The sequence below is a fragment of the Malurus melanocephalus genome, unplaced genomic scaffold (genome assembly GCF_030028575.1).
Source record: "Malurus melanocephalus ecotype Western Australia unplaced genomic scaffold, MMel_1.1 scaffold_40, whole genome shotgun sequence".
NCBI classification, from domain to species: Eukaryota; Metazoa; Chordata; class Aves; order Passeriformes; family Maluridae; genus Malurus; species Malurus melanocephalus.
This window is the reverse complement of record NW_026623272.1, coordinates 2707902-2725620: the sequence shown is the minus strand read 5'-3', so window position 1 is coordinate 2725620 and position 17719 is coordinate 2707902. Positions and strand designations below refer to the sequence as shown.

General features: G+C 38.1%; 1 protein-coding gene and 1 long non-coding RNA gene across 2 annotated transcripts in view; one reads left to right on the top strand and one right to left on the bottom strand.

Moving 5' to 3' along the window:
• Positions 1-8506: 8506 nt before the first annotated feature.
• LOC130572740 (uncharacterized) lies at positions 8507-11586 on the bottom strand. The gene is made up of 3 exons (XR_008965257.1): positions 11290-11586; positions 10359-11038; positions 8507-9008 (listed from the first exon to the last, which is right to left on the bottom strand). It is a non-coding gene; the product is annotated as an uncharacterized LOC130572740 (long non-coding RNA).
• Positions 11587-15969: 4383 nt separating this feature from the next.
• FTO (FTO alpha-ketoglutarate dependent dioxygenase) overlaps positions 15970-17719 on the top strand; it is a 209325-nt gene continuing 207575 nt past the window's right edge. The window contains exon 1 of the mRNA XM_057364629.1: positions 15970-16115. Coding sequence (XP_057220612.1) covers positions 16077-16115 — 39 coding nt within the window. The 5' untranslated portion in view covers positions 15970-16076. The remainder of the gene's footprint in view (positions 16116-17719) is intronic.

Genomic DNA, 17719 nt, shown 5'->3' with positions numbered 1-17719 from the left:
TTGTTGTAAATTACCAGAAAGTCACATATGATTTAAAATGGAACAGTTTACTTATCACTTTTCATTTAAGAACACAAAAAGCCATGTGAAACCCTTCTTCCCKGAAACTTACATTCTACATAGCTCACCCCATGAAAAACTAGATTGGAACTACTAACAGAAGAGCTGCTTTAGCAGAAAGGATATAGGTATTATAGCAAAGAGGGGAGGAAGGCAAAGCCCAGCAAAATGTAGAAACAAAACAACATGGGGAAAAAAGGAATGGAWCAAAAATCTAATGGCACAAGTGGTGTTTAGCAGGCTAAAATAACAAGAAGCAGCCAGMAGTAAGGGTTTACAAGGACACCTAGTGCTTCCACCTAGGATACTTCATAAAGYTCTAATGCAGTGAGAATTCCCCTACTCACAGGAACTCTCCCATTTCCAAGCTGCCAGTCATAGCACCTCCATGCTCACAAGCGTTTCTCCAAATACATACAAAAGCAAGCAAGACCTGTGGAACTAAAAYCTATAGAGAATCTACCATGCAATTGCATGTTCTGGTGATATTTTCATAARAATTTCTTTTTATAAACAAAATTATTACTTACAGTAGTCTTCTAAAATAATTTCCCTGTGCACAAGTTAAAACCGAATGTGAAAACAAAACAGCCAAACCTCCCCATCTTTATCAAAGACTAATAAAGTGAGGGGGGCCTGGTATTCCTTTTTCAGTAAATCGTTATATTTAAATCAAAATTGTCTYTTTAAATCATCACTTTCAGTAACCAGACAACTCAGTTCATTCTTCACAATCTGCCTGGAATGACTTTGCAGATAAAATCACTAAGAGCTCCTAGACCCTTCTGAACAAAACCAAAATTTAAGACTAAAAGTCTTTACTCCATTTGGAGCAGCTTGAGAGAAATGTATATGTGGTTCATTTTCATGTACTCAGCATTGACTCAAAATCGGGAACTGTGTATAGGAACTGTGTATATTTTTTTTTCCCATTTACACAGGCTTATATAATAAGAGTATAGAAATGTACTGAACAAAATGCAAATATCTTCAAACTGGAGAAATTTTCCTTCCRTTGCTGAAAGAGCACTGCTTTTCTCAACCAGCTGTTTACAGATCTTGATAATTTCCACATTGTCCCAAATGTTTAGTCTTCGTATTTAGAAATACATCATGAGCTTAAAAATACAAAATTAATTATCATATTAGTTTTGTTTTGAAAAGATGAACTCTTTTGCAAGTCAGCTTTCTACAATATGTTTGGGACAAGATTTAGTATGTAACACCCAAAGTAATTTCTTCTTCTATAATTCACATTACAGAATGTAGATAAATAAATAGCTTCAAATTACATCATCTTTGATTGTTGTCTAAAACAGGACAAGGCAGAAAAAAAACTTCAATCCTGTATTTAAAGAGATTGTTTTCCACTCACTTTTCCACTCTCTTAAGTATTTGCTGCCAGTAGAATAACATTTTATGGAATTTCTTCTCCTAGTTTAAATATATCAAATACTGCTAAAAAAAGTGACTTCACAAATTGTAACATMTGAAGGCTTGCATTCAAACACATTGCAGGTGTGTCTTTACAGGAAAATCACGTAACATCTATGTAGATATTATTACGATTCTAAGATTACAATTCTAAGATTTGAGGGTGTATGTTAATATAAAAGATGTTAAATTAATRAATATTTAAAGAAATATTTATTTGGATGTTTTACTTCAAACAGTGCAACTGTTATTTTCATGGTTTCTTCAGGTGTGAGAAGAAAACTGATTCCAATTTGTATTAATATACATTATTATAAAATCTGAATAAATCTTTAACATTTGAAAAGGTAGTTTCTCTTCCAATATTTATCTATTTTAGACATATTGGACATAATGTCCCAATAGCACGCTGGAGCAAGAGAATGGACTACGAAGCTTACACATCTGTAAACCAGCTGAGTACGTGAAATACTTTCCCTTTATTCTTCAAAATTTCAAATGCTATTGTGTTTTGGCATTGCCCAGTTAATTGTCCTTACACAGAAGATAAACACAGTCCCAAATCTGAGATATTCCCCAAGAAATAGGCCTAACTCAATCCTAAAACTACCATGTGTCTAAAACATGTTATCTACATAAATTAAAGTTGTGGTGAGTATAGACAGCAGCACTGTCTCATGCTAGCTATTTAAAAGCTAATGTAGTGGCACGTTTTTATTAATCTTGTTCCACACATCAAACAAAAGAGTCTGATGTCTTCAAAGGCTTTTTTTCCCCCCTTCTTTTTTAAGCAGGGGACGTTTTTTCTTTTTAAGTAGAAAAAGGAGCAGATGATAGTGAAATTTATGATGTACAGATGTAAACTCCATAGCTTCTGACAGTCAGCATTAACTATTTTTTCAACAGTGAATGAAACAGCACTTGATTTAAACAGGTTTGAAATASTTTTATTATTGAATAAATTATTCAAATTCAGAAGTGAAAAATTACTTTTTATTTTGATCATTTAAATTCTTGCAATTTTAAGCAAGCAAGTGCAATTACTTCTTAGTGCATTGTATCAATCACTATTTATTTATTTAAATAAAATATGCCTAAGAAATGCCCCCTGCAAACAGSTATATGAATGTTCTTGCTGTTGAACAATGAGATCTTTTCAGATTTCGMGTGAAAGGCGAAGTTAATAGAGGAAGACTCTGTTGGCAATGATAATTTTTCTGGAAATTAAGTCACAAACCAGTAGAATAGAAACAGATGATCTGCACAGGTTTTTCCCTCCCAAGTAGGTATATTCTGCTCCCCAAATACCTGCTCAGGTATTGTGATGCAACTTAAAAATAGGGGTTATATACAGACTTAATAGAAAATAAGTATTATTTTTCACCTAAAGAAATATTTCCCTCAAAGAAATATTTCCCTCAAAGTAATTTCCCTCAGTTGTACTGAGATAGAGCTCAATCAGTATTTTCTTTACTGGCAAAAAAAAATTGCCACAGAACCTAGACACATGGAAGTAGAGCTGGAACAGAAGTCAGAAAATGAAAAGGAAATAATATCCCTTTGGAGGCAGTAACATGAATTAATGGGCAAACTGATCTAACTCTATGCTTTGTACCACAACTGCAGAAATAAGGAACTTGAACGCTATCCTTCCACTTTAGACCTCATCTTCATGCTGATTTTAAAAGTCTGAAATTGAAAATGAAGTTAGGAGAAAGTGACTCTTTAAAAAGCTAAGAATTATCTTTGGGGTTAATGCCTGAAGTACACCAAAGAGACAATCTCTTTTCCAGACCTCTTATCATTTGGATTAAAAGCATATAGAATGGAGTCCAAAAACAGGCTGGGGACCAGCTGTGTGGGAATGGGGCACTGATAGCAACCTACACCAGAAGGAAATGATTAAAGAAAGGATCTTGACCTCCACTGTACAAATTTATGCCAGTAAATCCCAGATGGCTAAGCTAATAAAATTGAGGTCTAATTAAACCACATCCCTTGCATCTTGTCTTTGCTTCCATATGAGCAAGACATGCATACAATACAGAGACTACTCTTAAGGAGTCCTGATTATTGTATTAACTAGATTAGTGGCTCAAAAACTTTACACATTCATATTCAAAACTGGAAAACCAAGCAAAGGAAAATACATAACACCACCAAATTTCTCAGGGTTACTTGCCCTCTGTCTGGCAAAATAAGAAAAGGCTTTTCAGCTAATTGTTCTCAACCACAAATACACTAATGGCCAAGACAGACACACAGACTCCCAAGCACCGAAGAACTGAAGATGAATGTGCAGTACTATCTAAAAGATCTACACACACCKAATAGATTTAAATAATACATCTAATAGATTTAAATCCAGATTCACAATGCAGCAAAAAATGCCAAAGGAACTAAAAAATGATGGGMAAACAAGCTTTTTTCATTGAAAAAAATCAGCTAAACAAAACACACAAAAAAGGCACAAAGCTTTGGTGCGAGTACCTTTCACAATTGCATTCTGGGATGGCCTTAAAGATGTTTCTGGAATGTACTATGGGTTACTAAATTATCTCAAGACAGCTGTTTGCAAAATGACCTTATTTAGAACTAATGTTTTACTTTGCACACTGTGTATTATAGACATCAAACCTCATGGTCGTGGCTTTGGCCATCTTTTAATAAGAWGAGTCGAGCTAATTGCAGATAAACTTTATACTTAAAATGTGTTTAGTCAATTAATTCAAAGGCCGAGCTTGTTTCTTAAGGCAGATTTATACGTTACTGAAACAATCCCCAAACGAACTGCAATATGGAAAAAAACATTGATTGTAGCCACATTACAATAATAATCTCAAGGAGTACTGCATATGAACTCAGCTCTGTTATGTAGGTCTTGTGGTGTTAGAAACTGTAGTGAAGCTGCAAAGGCAGCTTTAAAGGCAGATTTTTTGTGGTAACCAGTACCTCCCTTCCTTATTGGTGATGGAACTAATGATTAACTGTGGCTGCTTCACTATTTGGAAACTAGATATTTCAATCACAAGAACTTCTTAAACATGTAACAGGATAAGGCATGTTTTCCTAAAAATTGACAGTAACCTAACAGCACGCTGACATCAAATGGTGCTACCGGAGAGACTCATGGAAGCACAGTCCTTTTGGCACCACACAGCTCCTAAAGAATTTTAACGTTGTCTTTACAGTGGTTATGTAGCAGAATGACAGCCACGTGTTTTCTTACAGAACASAAGAAAAAGCTGCTAATAATAGCAAAATTCAAAGACACAAGCTACAAAGACGAACTAAAATGACCTAACTGGTCACCCAAATTTCCAGGTTTTTCCCCAGTATTCCAGTATTCATATAGGATAAAAAATACATGACTTGGAAAACATGGGGATTAGGAGTTTTCCATAAAGTGTTCTGGTGGCAAAATTATAGAACACATATTCCAAATATGTACTGGTTAACATTTTTCAATTTATTTCCTAGTATCTTCAGTCAAACACAGTAACTCAAATGCTAACATATCTTCTATCAGGCTTCAAATGAGAAATAGCCTAGGAAGGAAATACTTCCAGAACTTCAGACATGAACTCACAGATAGTAACCTAGGTCAAGTAWCATTGATTGGATACAAGTAAGTTCATAAACATAAATAAGGATCTACACTACATTTTAGAGCCTGACTTTAAGGACTTTTTAGCTGAATTTGAAGTGCATCTTTACTTTCAAACTCYTTAAGTCTTCACATAAATATGGCAGTTGACATAGAATTTAGATATTATCTTCAGTTTCTGTCTGCTGTATTTGAAGAAGAGTGTTTATCAACAGAAAAATGAAGCACAGAAGTTYTTGGAAATAGATTATTTTCAAATAATGAAAAAAATATTTAAAATATTTTCTGAATTCACTGTAGGCACAAACTGAGAAATTATTTATGATAACAACTTCTTTAACCTATTTAAACTATATAAAGGAAATTCTGAATAGGGGAGACTTATGACTCTGTGAATAATTTAATAGCAAACATTATGATGTATTATTTATGTAGCACCACTGATGCAGAAAAGAATGCTCACACATAATAACGGGGTCCATCCCTTGAAAGGCAGTTATAGAACTSATGATGTATTTCTCATCCAAGGAGAACTTCCATTGAAATCAGACGAGTGAGGAATGCAGGATAATGCCATTAGATCCTTAATACAATTAACAGTAACAGTCTGAAACTGAAACAGTCAAAAAAGGGGAAAACACATGCAAAGCTGTGTTTTTGCATGCATTTTTTACAAAAGTAAAAAAGAGAGAAAAGATTAAACTAATACAGGCTTTATTATGAACACATTGTGCACGTTTGCCTCACTTTGCTGCCCTGCATAGCTACACCTAATTTGCTAATCTACCCTTATACAAGGCCAATAGTTTTCTACTATTTCTAGACTCCAAAGTATTAATGGGTACYAATGAATATTAAATTGCTTGCTATTAACTTATACCTACAATTTTGTARAAATTATATTGAAGATCTTTTGSATCAACTTGCTATGGTATTTTTAAAGCAGCCAAACACAAAGTAGATACAGTAAACTATATCTATTCTTTATCCCAAATATTGGTTACTAGATTTCTAGTAAGTCTTCCACTTAGGAAAATGTGTTCAAGAAACTGCATACTCAGAACACCCAAATTACCAGAATCCCCTCKGGTTTGGACAAGGCCTCAGAAAGCAGACAAGCACTGGAACTTCTGCAAAATTCCTGAACATTGTTGTCTGAGCTGGATGTCCTGTGTACAGCTTTTCCTTTTGTTTGTTTATTTTTTTTTTTTAATGCTCATGTTTTCTTCAGTTTAATAATCTCTGCCTTAATCAATATGGTCCCAATTCTAGTTCTGCACAGGACATCATAGATCTGGATCTGTTTTTGTGCCAAGGTAAGACCCTCCACTGTGTCATATCAACATCTGATCTGTATTCCTCTTCTATCTGGTAGCACTGGGCCTGAAAAAATTCATTATATTTCTACCCTATTTTTGCATTGTTAAGATAAAAATCAAACAAATTGATTTTGGGAATAAAACTGTGCAATGAATGATACGAAGTGTAGAAAAACATTGGTGTATTGAAACTGTCAAAGCATGCACGAGGAAAACTGGTAGAGACAAACACACTTTTTATRTGTGTAAAAACATGAGAATTGTTTCTGATACCTGAACAATCAATATAATGAAAATGAAGAGGGGTGTGAGGGTGTAACTGGCCACTAGCCTGATTCATAGCTTCTGGAAGTTAAGTAGATGATTCTGCTGACTCAGTTTTGAACCAGGGCTGTAACTCTTGGGTTTTTTTTTAACACATTATCAGTTCAGTGTGTAAGTTAACTGAGTACAACTATTTCTATAAATGTTCCTATGAAAATATGAAGGTTTAGAACTGTGATTTCCAAGTGCAACTACAATAAGTTAAGGACTGAGAATGAGAGTGCCTTAAGCAGTGAGCCTCAACATTAAAAAGCACCATTATAGATGCCTACATGGTAGTGTTTGCTTTTCAAAGTCCACACATGTGATAGATTTTTCAGGTCTGCAGTGCTGTGCACACATGTATCAAGAGACTAGAACAAACCTTGAAATYAAAAAAGGAAAAACATGCGCAAACAAACTACAGATGTGAAACTTTGTTATAACATGACAACACTAAACTTTTTCATATACTACTTTTATAACCTTTTAACATGTAGAGAAGTTATACTAAGGAAGTGCAATGATTTTAACTATTAGAAAACTTGCCTGATAGCTAAAGTCTTTTCAAATCTGTACTTTTGTTTAACCCTGACTACTGTGGATTCTCATCATAAGGACTTCAAAAGCAAACAAGCTATCATGACTGCCCTAAACAAATACAAGGGGAAACAACAATCTGCCTACAGGTACTGTTATTGCCWACTGATGAACAAAACCAGTATGGACTTGCTAGAGTGAAGCAATTATTAGGGATTCTGATATAAACCACTCTTTTTAATAAAGGCGAATTACACCTTTCTTTGTGTGCTCTGACATACCAGCAGCCTCACTCATTTTTTWGAGACCACTGCTAATAAAAGATTGAACACAGCTGTATGGACAAGATCTATGGCCTGGAATCTGGAGCTGCCGGTCAGCTGAAAGGAGTTTGCTGGGGAGGCTCTCATTTTGTTTCTCAAGCTCATGAACTCTTTCTTGCCAATGTTCAATCCTTTCTTCCAGCTCCAGGCCTGACCCAGCCACTTGGGGCCGCCACCAACCTGATCAGACTTTTTTTATCATTAACAAGCTGTATTAACTTGGTGGTCATTCTGGGGAAAATAATAAAAAAAGATGAAAAAGAATGTGAAAAGTCAGCATAAAAAGCATTCTGTTGAAAGGAACATAATCACTGTGAAGACTTCAGCATAGAACCTGAATAATAAATTTCAGGTTTTGATATAACTATTACTGCCTGTGAAGAACTCTTTGAAGATAATTGAAACCACTGTGCAGCAATCTGCTTTATAGCACTGACAAATAACAGTTTCCTAAGGCTTATCATTTAAGGTTAGTAAAGGGAGGACACATATTTACTCCATATGCTGCTTAAATGTAATTTTTAACGCATGACCTTATATAGGAACCTCYGCATGCTGTTAAGTAAAGTTACAGATTTGGGATGTGGTGGGGCAAACTCTAAAAGCTACAATTCTKCAGAACATTCAACTRCTGAAAGAATGCTAATAATTTGCAACATTCCAATGATACATAATTTCTAGTATTTTAGGACTGAAATACATATTTCATGTCTAAAGTGGCTAAAATATATAGGTGAAGATATTTAAGAAGATACTCTGGAACAAGAGACTTAACAGTTCTCATTCCACACGCAATTTTATACTTGGCAAATATTATCAAGTGCATGGAGAAGGAACAGTAAGCTACAGAATATAATCAGACACAGAAGGTATGGTTGTCATCTGTCTTTAAAAGAATACAAATTTTGGTTTTGGTATGTCAAGGGTTGTACCTTTAATTTCCCTTAGTTTTGATAAACATTGGTAAACTAGAACAAAAGGCAGGGAGGGCACATAGGGGTGATGTAACATGCTYGAACAGAAAACATACCCAGCAGTGAATGCAAAAAACTTGGCATACAAAGAAAGAAAAGGTGGCTTTGATGAGAGAGACAAGTTCAAGACTTTACAAAGTCGGCTGCGCATCTTCGAGACCTGTATCTAGTTTACAGGGAATCTATTTTTGAAGGCTCAGAAACAAAACGGAAAATAAGGACACATTTCATTTGTTTAAAGAGGCTTGCTTTATTTTTTGTATACTTGTGGACAGAAGCTTCTACTTAAAAGAACAAAAGTGAAACAAAAAAATCCATAATAACTTCAGGATGTCACAGAATGTTACTTGCCTGTAAGCAGGTTTTTTGATTACGTGGAGTTATTTCAGTGATCTTCTGCTGCAAATTCATTCCAAACCTCCAGTTAAAAGGGTTTTGGTGAAGGATTCTGGAAAAGAAATTCAGTTTGAGAAGCTAAGATTTTTTCTCTGGCAAACACTGGTATTTTTGRTTTTCTGTGCCATGAAGTATTAATTCAGGTATTTCAATTTGGATATTCCATGTAATGCTACCTAAGTGGATGATGAGTGAATTTAGTAAGTCATCCAAGAGAATCACAGGAAAAGCCATTTAGAAGAAGCAAATGATGCATTTGTTCCACCATCTTGTGTTTGACAACAGCTTGACAGAAAAGATGGAAGTTACGTCATGCTGGTCAATTTGTTCCTGAATGACTGAATACTGAGTGAAAAGGAAAGAATGCTTTGGACTTACAGAATTATTAAATAGTCTCATCCATGTACAGAGGCAATATTTTCAGCTGTCCTTTTATGAATCTGTTAGCTTCTGACYACACCTTGCTTGGATGAAGAGTGATTTGATTAAGTACAGCACCATGTGAGRATGGACTCACAGCGCTTTTGGATGAATCAGCCCTCTTGCAATGTATAATACATGCACAGTTCTGCTGAGCCCACATTGGTTTGACAGCACAGCACTAAGTTTAATAATAAGTCTGAAGTTGCTTGGGTACATTTGGGCACACTGGGTAYATTTGGGCACACTGGGTACTCTGCTCCTCATGCTACTCGGGACTCCATCACTCAAGTTTTCTATTACACTGAATAGAGGATAGCTTGGGCTAACTGGATGATCAGATAATCAATTACGTTGGATAAGACCTCTCCAATCATTAAGTCCAACCTTTGACTGAACACCACCTTGTCAAGTWGRGCATGGCACTGAGTGMMACAAGCAGTCTTTTCTTAAACACCYTTCTGGGCAGTCMATTCCAAGGTTTAATCRTCCTTTCTGTGAAGRAATTCTTTCTAATATCCAWYCTGAACCTTCCCTAGCCCAACTTGWGACTAAAGGGTAGATGAYAGTCAATTTCTTGACTATYTTRAAGGCCAGAGAMTCAYRAAAATAGGGGTGGAATCTCACTGTGTAGACCATTTTGATTCTAGAATGAAATTCCTGATGAATCATTAGGCTTCTACAGACTCTCCTACAGTTCTCAGTATACCTGCTGYACTCTTAACAGCACAGCTCTGAACWCAAGGTACCAGCTCCAAAATGACATAGTGYTGTACCTTTGTACATGGAGACCTAATACAGACCACCACAAAGACATACATGTACAGAGATAACCAGAAATTAAAACAAAAATAAATTCCAAAGACTGATCTTTGCTACTGCTTTAAAAACTGCTCTGAAAGAAATCAGCATTTTTAATTCACTGATATTTTAAAGGACAAAAATCTGACTGTAAGCTAAAATAAAAATATTAACTCCATACCTTTTAGTTTTTTCCTCTTGCTTATTTGCACACTGCTTGAGTAAGATGTGATCATCATATATATGATGAAATCTCCCCTCCATTTCTTCTCGACTGATTTGTTACACAGCTTGTTGAGCTTTTACAATTCCGTGCAGTTGATTCTACCCAAACAAAGACAACTTTAAATTACCTCCTATACATTCAACAACATGTAGTTCAAAGCAAAAACTCACTCTGAAATACTGAAAACCACTCCCCCACCTTTTCAAGCAATTTTATGTTTTACACTTGTAGGAGTCTGTTGATTATTTTATTTAGATTTATTGTCATTTGAATTGCTTCTTTTTTCCTTCCTCTTACAGATTCAAAAAAAAAGCAATTAAAATGATACATCAATCTGTTTATGTACTAGACAACACAAAKGTAACAGTTTAGCAAGTAACCAGGTTCTGCCAAAGACACTATTTAAAAATAAACATTACCAAAKAGATGCCTTCTAATCTGTTCCAAAGTTAACATACTCTCTTGAAAAGATTAACTCATAATTCTGTCAATTTACTCAGACACAAGATTAGGCCCAGTTGTTCCATTCTCATAGCAGCTGAGTAACATATCAGAATTGCATAGTACCTTTGGTTCCCRTTTTGTTAAATGGTTCTGGCCTTGTCCTTAATTCTGCAAAAATGTCCTCTTTTCTGCTGGAAGGACGAATGTTATAGYTCAATGACATTTCCAGTTTTTAACATCTCACAGCAAGTCCCCTCTTGTAACAAGTAACTTGAACATAGAATGGGYCACATAATCTTTCAGAATTTGAGAATAACCCAGATTTTGAATGGTACTTGTACTTAATTTTGTGAGTTGGCAACATCAGARACATTTTTAGAAAGAAACTAAAGAAGCCACTGATCAAAGTCTGTAGCTGTAATAAACAGCAGCTGGTACAAACCTCGTAATCCTTCAATTCCAGCTGGAGCTAGACCTGTATGTCTCAGGCAGGTCCCCCACAGTTACAYGAGCTGCAACAGGCACGGCTTATCTAGGGATAAGAAAATTGAAATGAAATTCCTCTTTATCTTTTATTTAAAYTGAGACTAGAATGAACATTTCATTATATAAAATGAAGGAAAAAGTTATGGTAGATTCACTGAAATGACAGATTTGTGAATGCTCCCATCTCAACTGGATTGCTCAAAGGACAATCTGAACTCCCAAATTTAATTTTATGTGAGTTTTAATCMATTCACAAAACAYACCTTTGCTGTACAATAGCCCCAAYTGTATTTCATGTATGTACAATTAGCTTTCTTAAGTTCTGTAGCCTTCAGCAATCTTTGGGCTAAGCCTGTATTTCCAAGTGGATGTGGGAAAGGGACATAGGTTTTTTTAAATTTAGTTGGGGTGCTTTTAATTGTTTGTTCATTTCAAAGAGGTGAAAGCTTAAGGCATCAACTGATAGATGAGTAATGCCATCTTCCACATTTTGAATGGAGCTCTTTGAAACAGTGGTGTTGGGGGTTATGAAGTCATTCCAGTGACACCTGGCATGCTCTAAGTCTTCTTTCAATCTTTGTTATATAAGAAATTACTTTTGAAGATAAGGGTTCTTCTATGAATGATTCTCATAAATCTAAACACGTTTCTATCTTCAGGCAACAAAAAGCTTAGCTACATGACAAAGTAAGATTAGGAAAGTATTAACGTGAAAAAGTACTAATTTGTTTTGGTGTAATATATGAACATACTTGTTAACAACTGTAGCTTCTTTCTTGTCTTCTGGTGCAGAAAATTACAYGTTGGTCACTGAGCCAAGTAATGCTGAAACAACAGGAAAAGGAGAGGCATGATGTCCTTTGGGCAGTCTTCCCCCCAAAAACCATTGTTACACTCTTCAGGTGATATAAATCCTTAATCAATCCAAAAACATCCAGCAAAGCACTGGGAAATTAACAGTGATGCTACTAGAGACTTGCATCAGAGGGCAAAAACAACACAGGATAATCAACAGACATCCCATGAAATATTTGTTAATTCGATTATAATCAAAAGTGCTGCCTAAGCTATCTCTTTCTTCCATCATAAATAAGTCTCCTTCTGGCTTTGTTCTAAAGAAACAAAAGGGATTAATGGAAATATAGTTTCCAACAAGTCAGCCTTGCTTTWAATCTTCCGTTTTTTTCATCACTAAAATTCATGATAAAATATCATTTCCAGATTTCACTGTTTATAAATAAACAGGAACACATTTTTCTTCCATGTGGAACAAACGTTTCCTTATCATGACCATTGAAATGAACTGATGTAGTATTGTAGACTTCAATATGGTTGCAGTTTCAATGTTGTCAGTGACAAAACAGAGAATACTACTCTGTGATGTTGACATCCACACCACAAAGCCAATGGCACAATTGACAACCAACAACAAATACACATCAACTGGAATTCAGCGCCTCAGCACCCTTGGCTCTTTTTGCATTACTTACACAAAACCTTCAAAACTTGTYTGTAATTTGTTAAATCAGCTCTATCTGCAGTTATTGGCTTCACTCAGGTCTAGGTTTGTTATTTTATGTTCCTGCACCTAGTATGGCTACAGGAACTGAGATCAAAGGGAAATAGTAACCTTTACCTCTAGAGGATCATTAAAATTTGGTTCATGATGGTACCAAGGAGATGCTACTATGATACATCTTTTCAGAATGTGATTGTCCTTGCTTCCACAAATTAAAAATGACAGGGGCTTTTTTTTTTTTTTTGCAAGTTTCACGAAGAGCTAAACAAGTATTTTATCAGCATGACTCCACAATTTTCATCATCTATGAAAATAAGGCTTCAAAAACTCTAGCAGAGTAATAGGAACAGACAAAGATTACTGGTTTGCACTATCTGCTACTTGCTACAAAACTTTCCTGTGGATATCTACCTGTTATCTGCAGTGTGAGAGAAATATACTAATTTAAAAACAGAGACAAAATAACACATGATTGTCACTCAAATAAACAAAAAACTCTTGTCAGCAGTGATCCATTACTGGCTGCAGCAAAACCACAGAAATACTTAAACTGTAAGCAAACTAATATAGCAAAAATGCACACAAATCCAGTTTGTACTGGCAACATGACATGACTTGAAGTGACAAAATACAGCAACTTTAAAGTGTCCTGAAAACTCAGAAGGTGAAATTTTCAAGAGGAAGAGGAAGAATTGCTTCATTCCAATTACAAAGTGACAGAAATTAARCATTCAGCTATCTTTTCTGTCCTGGGCCACAGAAAAATAAAATAAAAACCCCAACCATATTAATGGGTTTTATCAGATACAGTGGTTTTAGATAGAAATAGTACAAACATGCTCCTGGTTTTAATGAAACCATATATAAATACAGATTTAGAATTTGGCCTGGCAATTTATTTGCCTGATTAGTAACGTAGTTATGTCTTTAATAATCTCCAATAACCAYCACTTATGCTGCTGCTTAGAGAGAGGACACTTCAAACATCAAAGCATGTTCTACATATGCTACAGTTCCTCTTTGAATATTATCTCAGTGTCAATCACAAACACTTAAAAATTACTTTTCTTTGCTCTCCAGTTCCATCATTATTTCTAAAACCATATGAGATTTCTCCACGGCATGCCATATTACATTTGAAAGCATTTCCAAAGTGATTACTTCTGACAAAACTGTACTGCAACACTGCTACAAAAGTGATGGTACTTCAGAATGCATCATTTCCTAAAAGAAAGCATAACAAAGCGAGAGAGACATAATTTTGTATTTGCACCTGGACAAATCCATATGCCATCCTCAACCTCAAAAACTTAAACAGTTTTACTTCCAAGAAAGAATACCCTACAATCACTTCAGCACATATTGGTCCTCAAAAATAAGAGAAAATAACTTAATATACAAGAGAAATATTCTCTGTATCTCTGGGATTAATCTGTAAGAACTTGAAGTTAGGTATAAGAAAGAATTTTCGATAGTTACTGAAGTTAAAAACTGTTACTCCCTTATTCACTGCACTATTTACAAAAGTGATTCTATCACCACCTGTATCTGAAAATTTACTACAAAAAACTGCRCACAACTCTGCCCTGTTACACAGGGCCAGAGAGAAATGAGACTAATACTTATCAAACCTCACACTTTAGGTCCAGATTCTTACATAACTCAAAGAAGTGTAGTTTTGCACTACCATCATTCAGAAGTAGTAAAWCTAAGTGGGTATTACTTAATCTTTTAGAAGATCTCAGTCAGTGGGTCTAGAAGAGGCTACCAGTGGAGGGATTTCTAGTGAAATCATAAAAATTACAACTTAATTGTTTCAACATGGATTTTGACTTTGAGTCTCAGACATGGCCAAATCCTTTTGTTACAAAATCCTCCTTCACTTCTCTGGTTGAAGGAATTCAATAAAGGAGGTGAGAGGGACCACCCACCTATCTTAGCTTAACACAACGGATGTCCAGCCCATGTTCTATTGAGTCCTTAAAAGATAAATGTTTGCACTTTACTGGACTTGCAATCTAAAATAATCTCATTTTGTACTTGGCAGAAATATACACACACATCACCTTTCAAATATCTGTTGCGTCGCTGTGTGTTTTGGGAGGTGGAGAGAAAAATAAGAGAAGACATGGAAGATATTAGGAAAMGGCATCACAACGTCCCGCTGTTGCCTGAGGGAAGAAACATCTCTCAGACCTGTAAATCCCACTTTCACACCGAAAAATCGAAACGACCGTGTCTTGCCTTCAACGTATTTCACAAGTGCCGCCTAAATTTTGGCTCAGCTGCGCCAGTTCGGGCGGTGACTGAAGGGATGGAAGGGGCAGGGTCACAGGAAGGCAGCGTTTGCCTCATGAAGGAACGCCTACACTGCTCGGGCTGTCCCGCCCTCGGGCATACCAGCTCAACTCCCGCTTCAGCCCAGAACCCTTTCCACGTACAAAACACAGGYCTACAGTGTTTTAACCAAACGCTGAGGGTTCCGCCTTTTGCCTCAGGCACCGAGCGAGGAGCCTCACCCGTGTGGAACCGGCGCCCTCAGAGCGGCGCCAGCCCCGCTCCTCGCCTCTCCGGCCGGCACCGCCCGCTGCGGGACACGGCGCCACAGCCCCGGGCTGGTGCGGGAGCCCCGGGATTGCAGCAGCACCCCGGCATTGCTGAGGCACCCCCGGGATTGCAGCGGCACCCCCGGGATAGCTGAGGCACCCCCGGGATCGCTGAGGCACCCCCGGGATCGCTGCGGCACCCCGGCATTGCAGCGGCACGCCAGGGATTGGCGCGGCACCCCCGGGATTGCAGCGGCACCCCGGGATTGCTGCGGCACCCCCGGGATTGCTGAGGCACCCCCGGGATTGCTGAGGCACCCCCGGGATTGCAGCGGCACCCCCGGGACTGTTGAGGCGCCCCCGGGATTGCTGCGGTACCCCCGGGCAGCTGCGGCACCCCTGTCCTGCCCGCGCCGTGCCCAGAGAAAAAGAAACTCCCCCGTACTCACGACCCCGCCAGCCCCGGGCTGCTCTCAGCGCTCCGTTAGCAACTATCGCTGTTGCCAAGCGGCCCCTTCCCCTTCCGGGCCGCCCTGGGCCTGCCGGGAYTTGGAGTTCGGGGCGGGGCCGCGCACTGCCCGCGGAGCCGCGGTCCGGCCGCTGCCGGTGGAAACGGCGCGGGGCTTTCGCGGTGCCCGGGGCGCTGCTTCGCTCCGGGCGAACGGCTAAAGCGGCACCATGAAGAGGAGAGCAGGGGAGCGGGAGAAAGAACTGAAGGTACCTTCTGTTTGCTTCCTGCTCCCCGCAGCCCCGAGGAGTGTGCCCGTGGCCAGCGCTGTCCCCGCCGCTCGTGGGGCTGTGCGGGGCAGAGCCCGCCGGGGCTCCGCTGGTTCCAGTGCTGGAGCCCCGAGCGAGGGGACTCCCGCGGCCGCCGTGGAGTTCATTGTGRGAAGGAGCCCGGCGCCGAGCTCGGCGGTGCCACAGGCGCGGTTCCGGCGGCAGCAGCACGGCCGTGTGTGGCCAGCGCCGCCCCGCGCCCCCAGCGGCTCCTGGGGCTGTCCCGGGCCGCGCTGCCCGCGCACCGCGCTCTGCTTAACCTGCGCATCTCGGATCCCTTCTCCCTTGAATGAGGGCCACCTTGTACAGCGTTAACAGCAGCTAGCGCTAAAGCCGTGTGCCATCTGGGCAAGATAGCTCCATTTAAAAGAGTTCTGTCATACACAAAAAATTTATGCGAGGACTGTATGTTTGATTTTGTCGAAACATTCCCAGTGAGATGATGCACTATGTAACTGGACCTTAATTTTAAAATTTAAAAGTGCTCTACATTAAGCCTGATCTAAATAAACATTTTTGAGTCTTTTATACCGCCCGAGCATTATAATGTTTGTTTCCTTTCTCAYGTATTTAGGTGCAATGTTGTTACATGCTTACATTGAAGATGTTACTTCACTGTGGAAGCAAATGGGAGTGCTGAATGTTTGCTGTTTCATGTGCCTTAGAAGGGCTTGTTTGACTACATTGTATGATATTTGACTTCAGCTCTTGGTGGTTGTTGGATTTTTACTGATTTTATTTACAAAGCAGTAAGAGACTTGTTTGAAAACAAGTCTGATATTCGTGGTGTTAATAAAAGGAAGGCTAATTCCATGTTTAATTTAGAAAATACCTTTGAAAATAGTAATCTCATACACCTGAACAGGAAACATGCTGGTTTCAATATTGCTATTAATTTAGTATTCAGCATTAAAAGTTATCTCACTGCAGAGGCAGGGAAAAGGTCTGATGTGAGTTTGCAACTAAGTATTTTACTAGCAAACTTTAGAACTAATTTTTCCCTACAAAGTTTCATATGAAGTCTTTTAAGACTACCTGGTCATTTTGTAATTAGTCTTTCTGCTATGTCAAGTTGCTGAAAGACAGCAATTTCAGTGTTACATTTTTATTCTGCCCTTTCCATATATGTCAAAACATTTTGGATGTCACATCCAATATAAATACCATGCAGAAAAAAACTGCAACCAATATTTTTTCAGCCTGTACATATGTGCTGTCCATCCAAGGGCCTTTTTCTTTTTTAATGGGTCTTAAAGGTATTTGGGTGTCATTTGCATTAGGAAAATAATTGCCCTTGATAAGATAATCACTCGAGGATATGAGTAAGGGGGTAAAAGGATGATGCTGTGAGCTACATTGGCAAAGGTTGTAGGAGGACGAGGCACTTGAAGCGGTGTCAAGAACAATGTATGTCAAGAACAAAGTGCAGCAGTAGTGTTGTAGACGTGACTAGGTGTTGTAGGTGCCTAGGCAGAGAAGGATGAAAAATAACAAGAGATCCTTACAGAGAATTTAAAGGTGTCAGTACTTAGAGAATTCCTTAG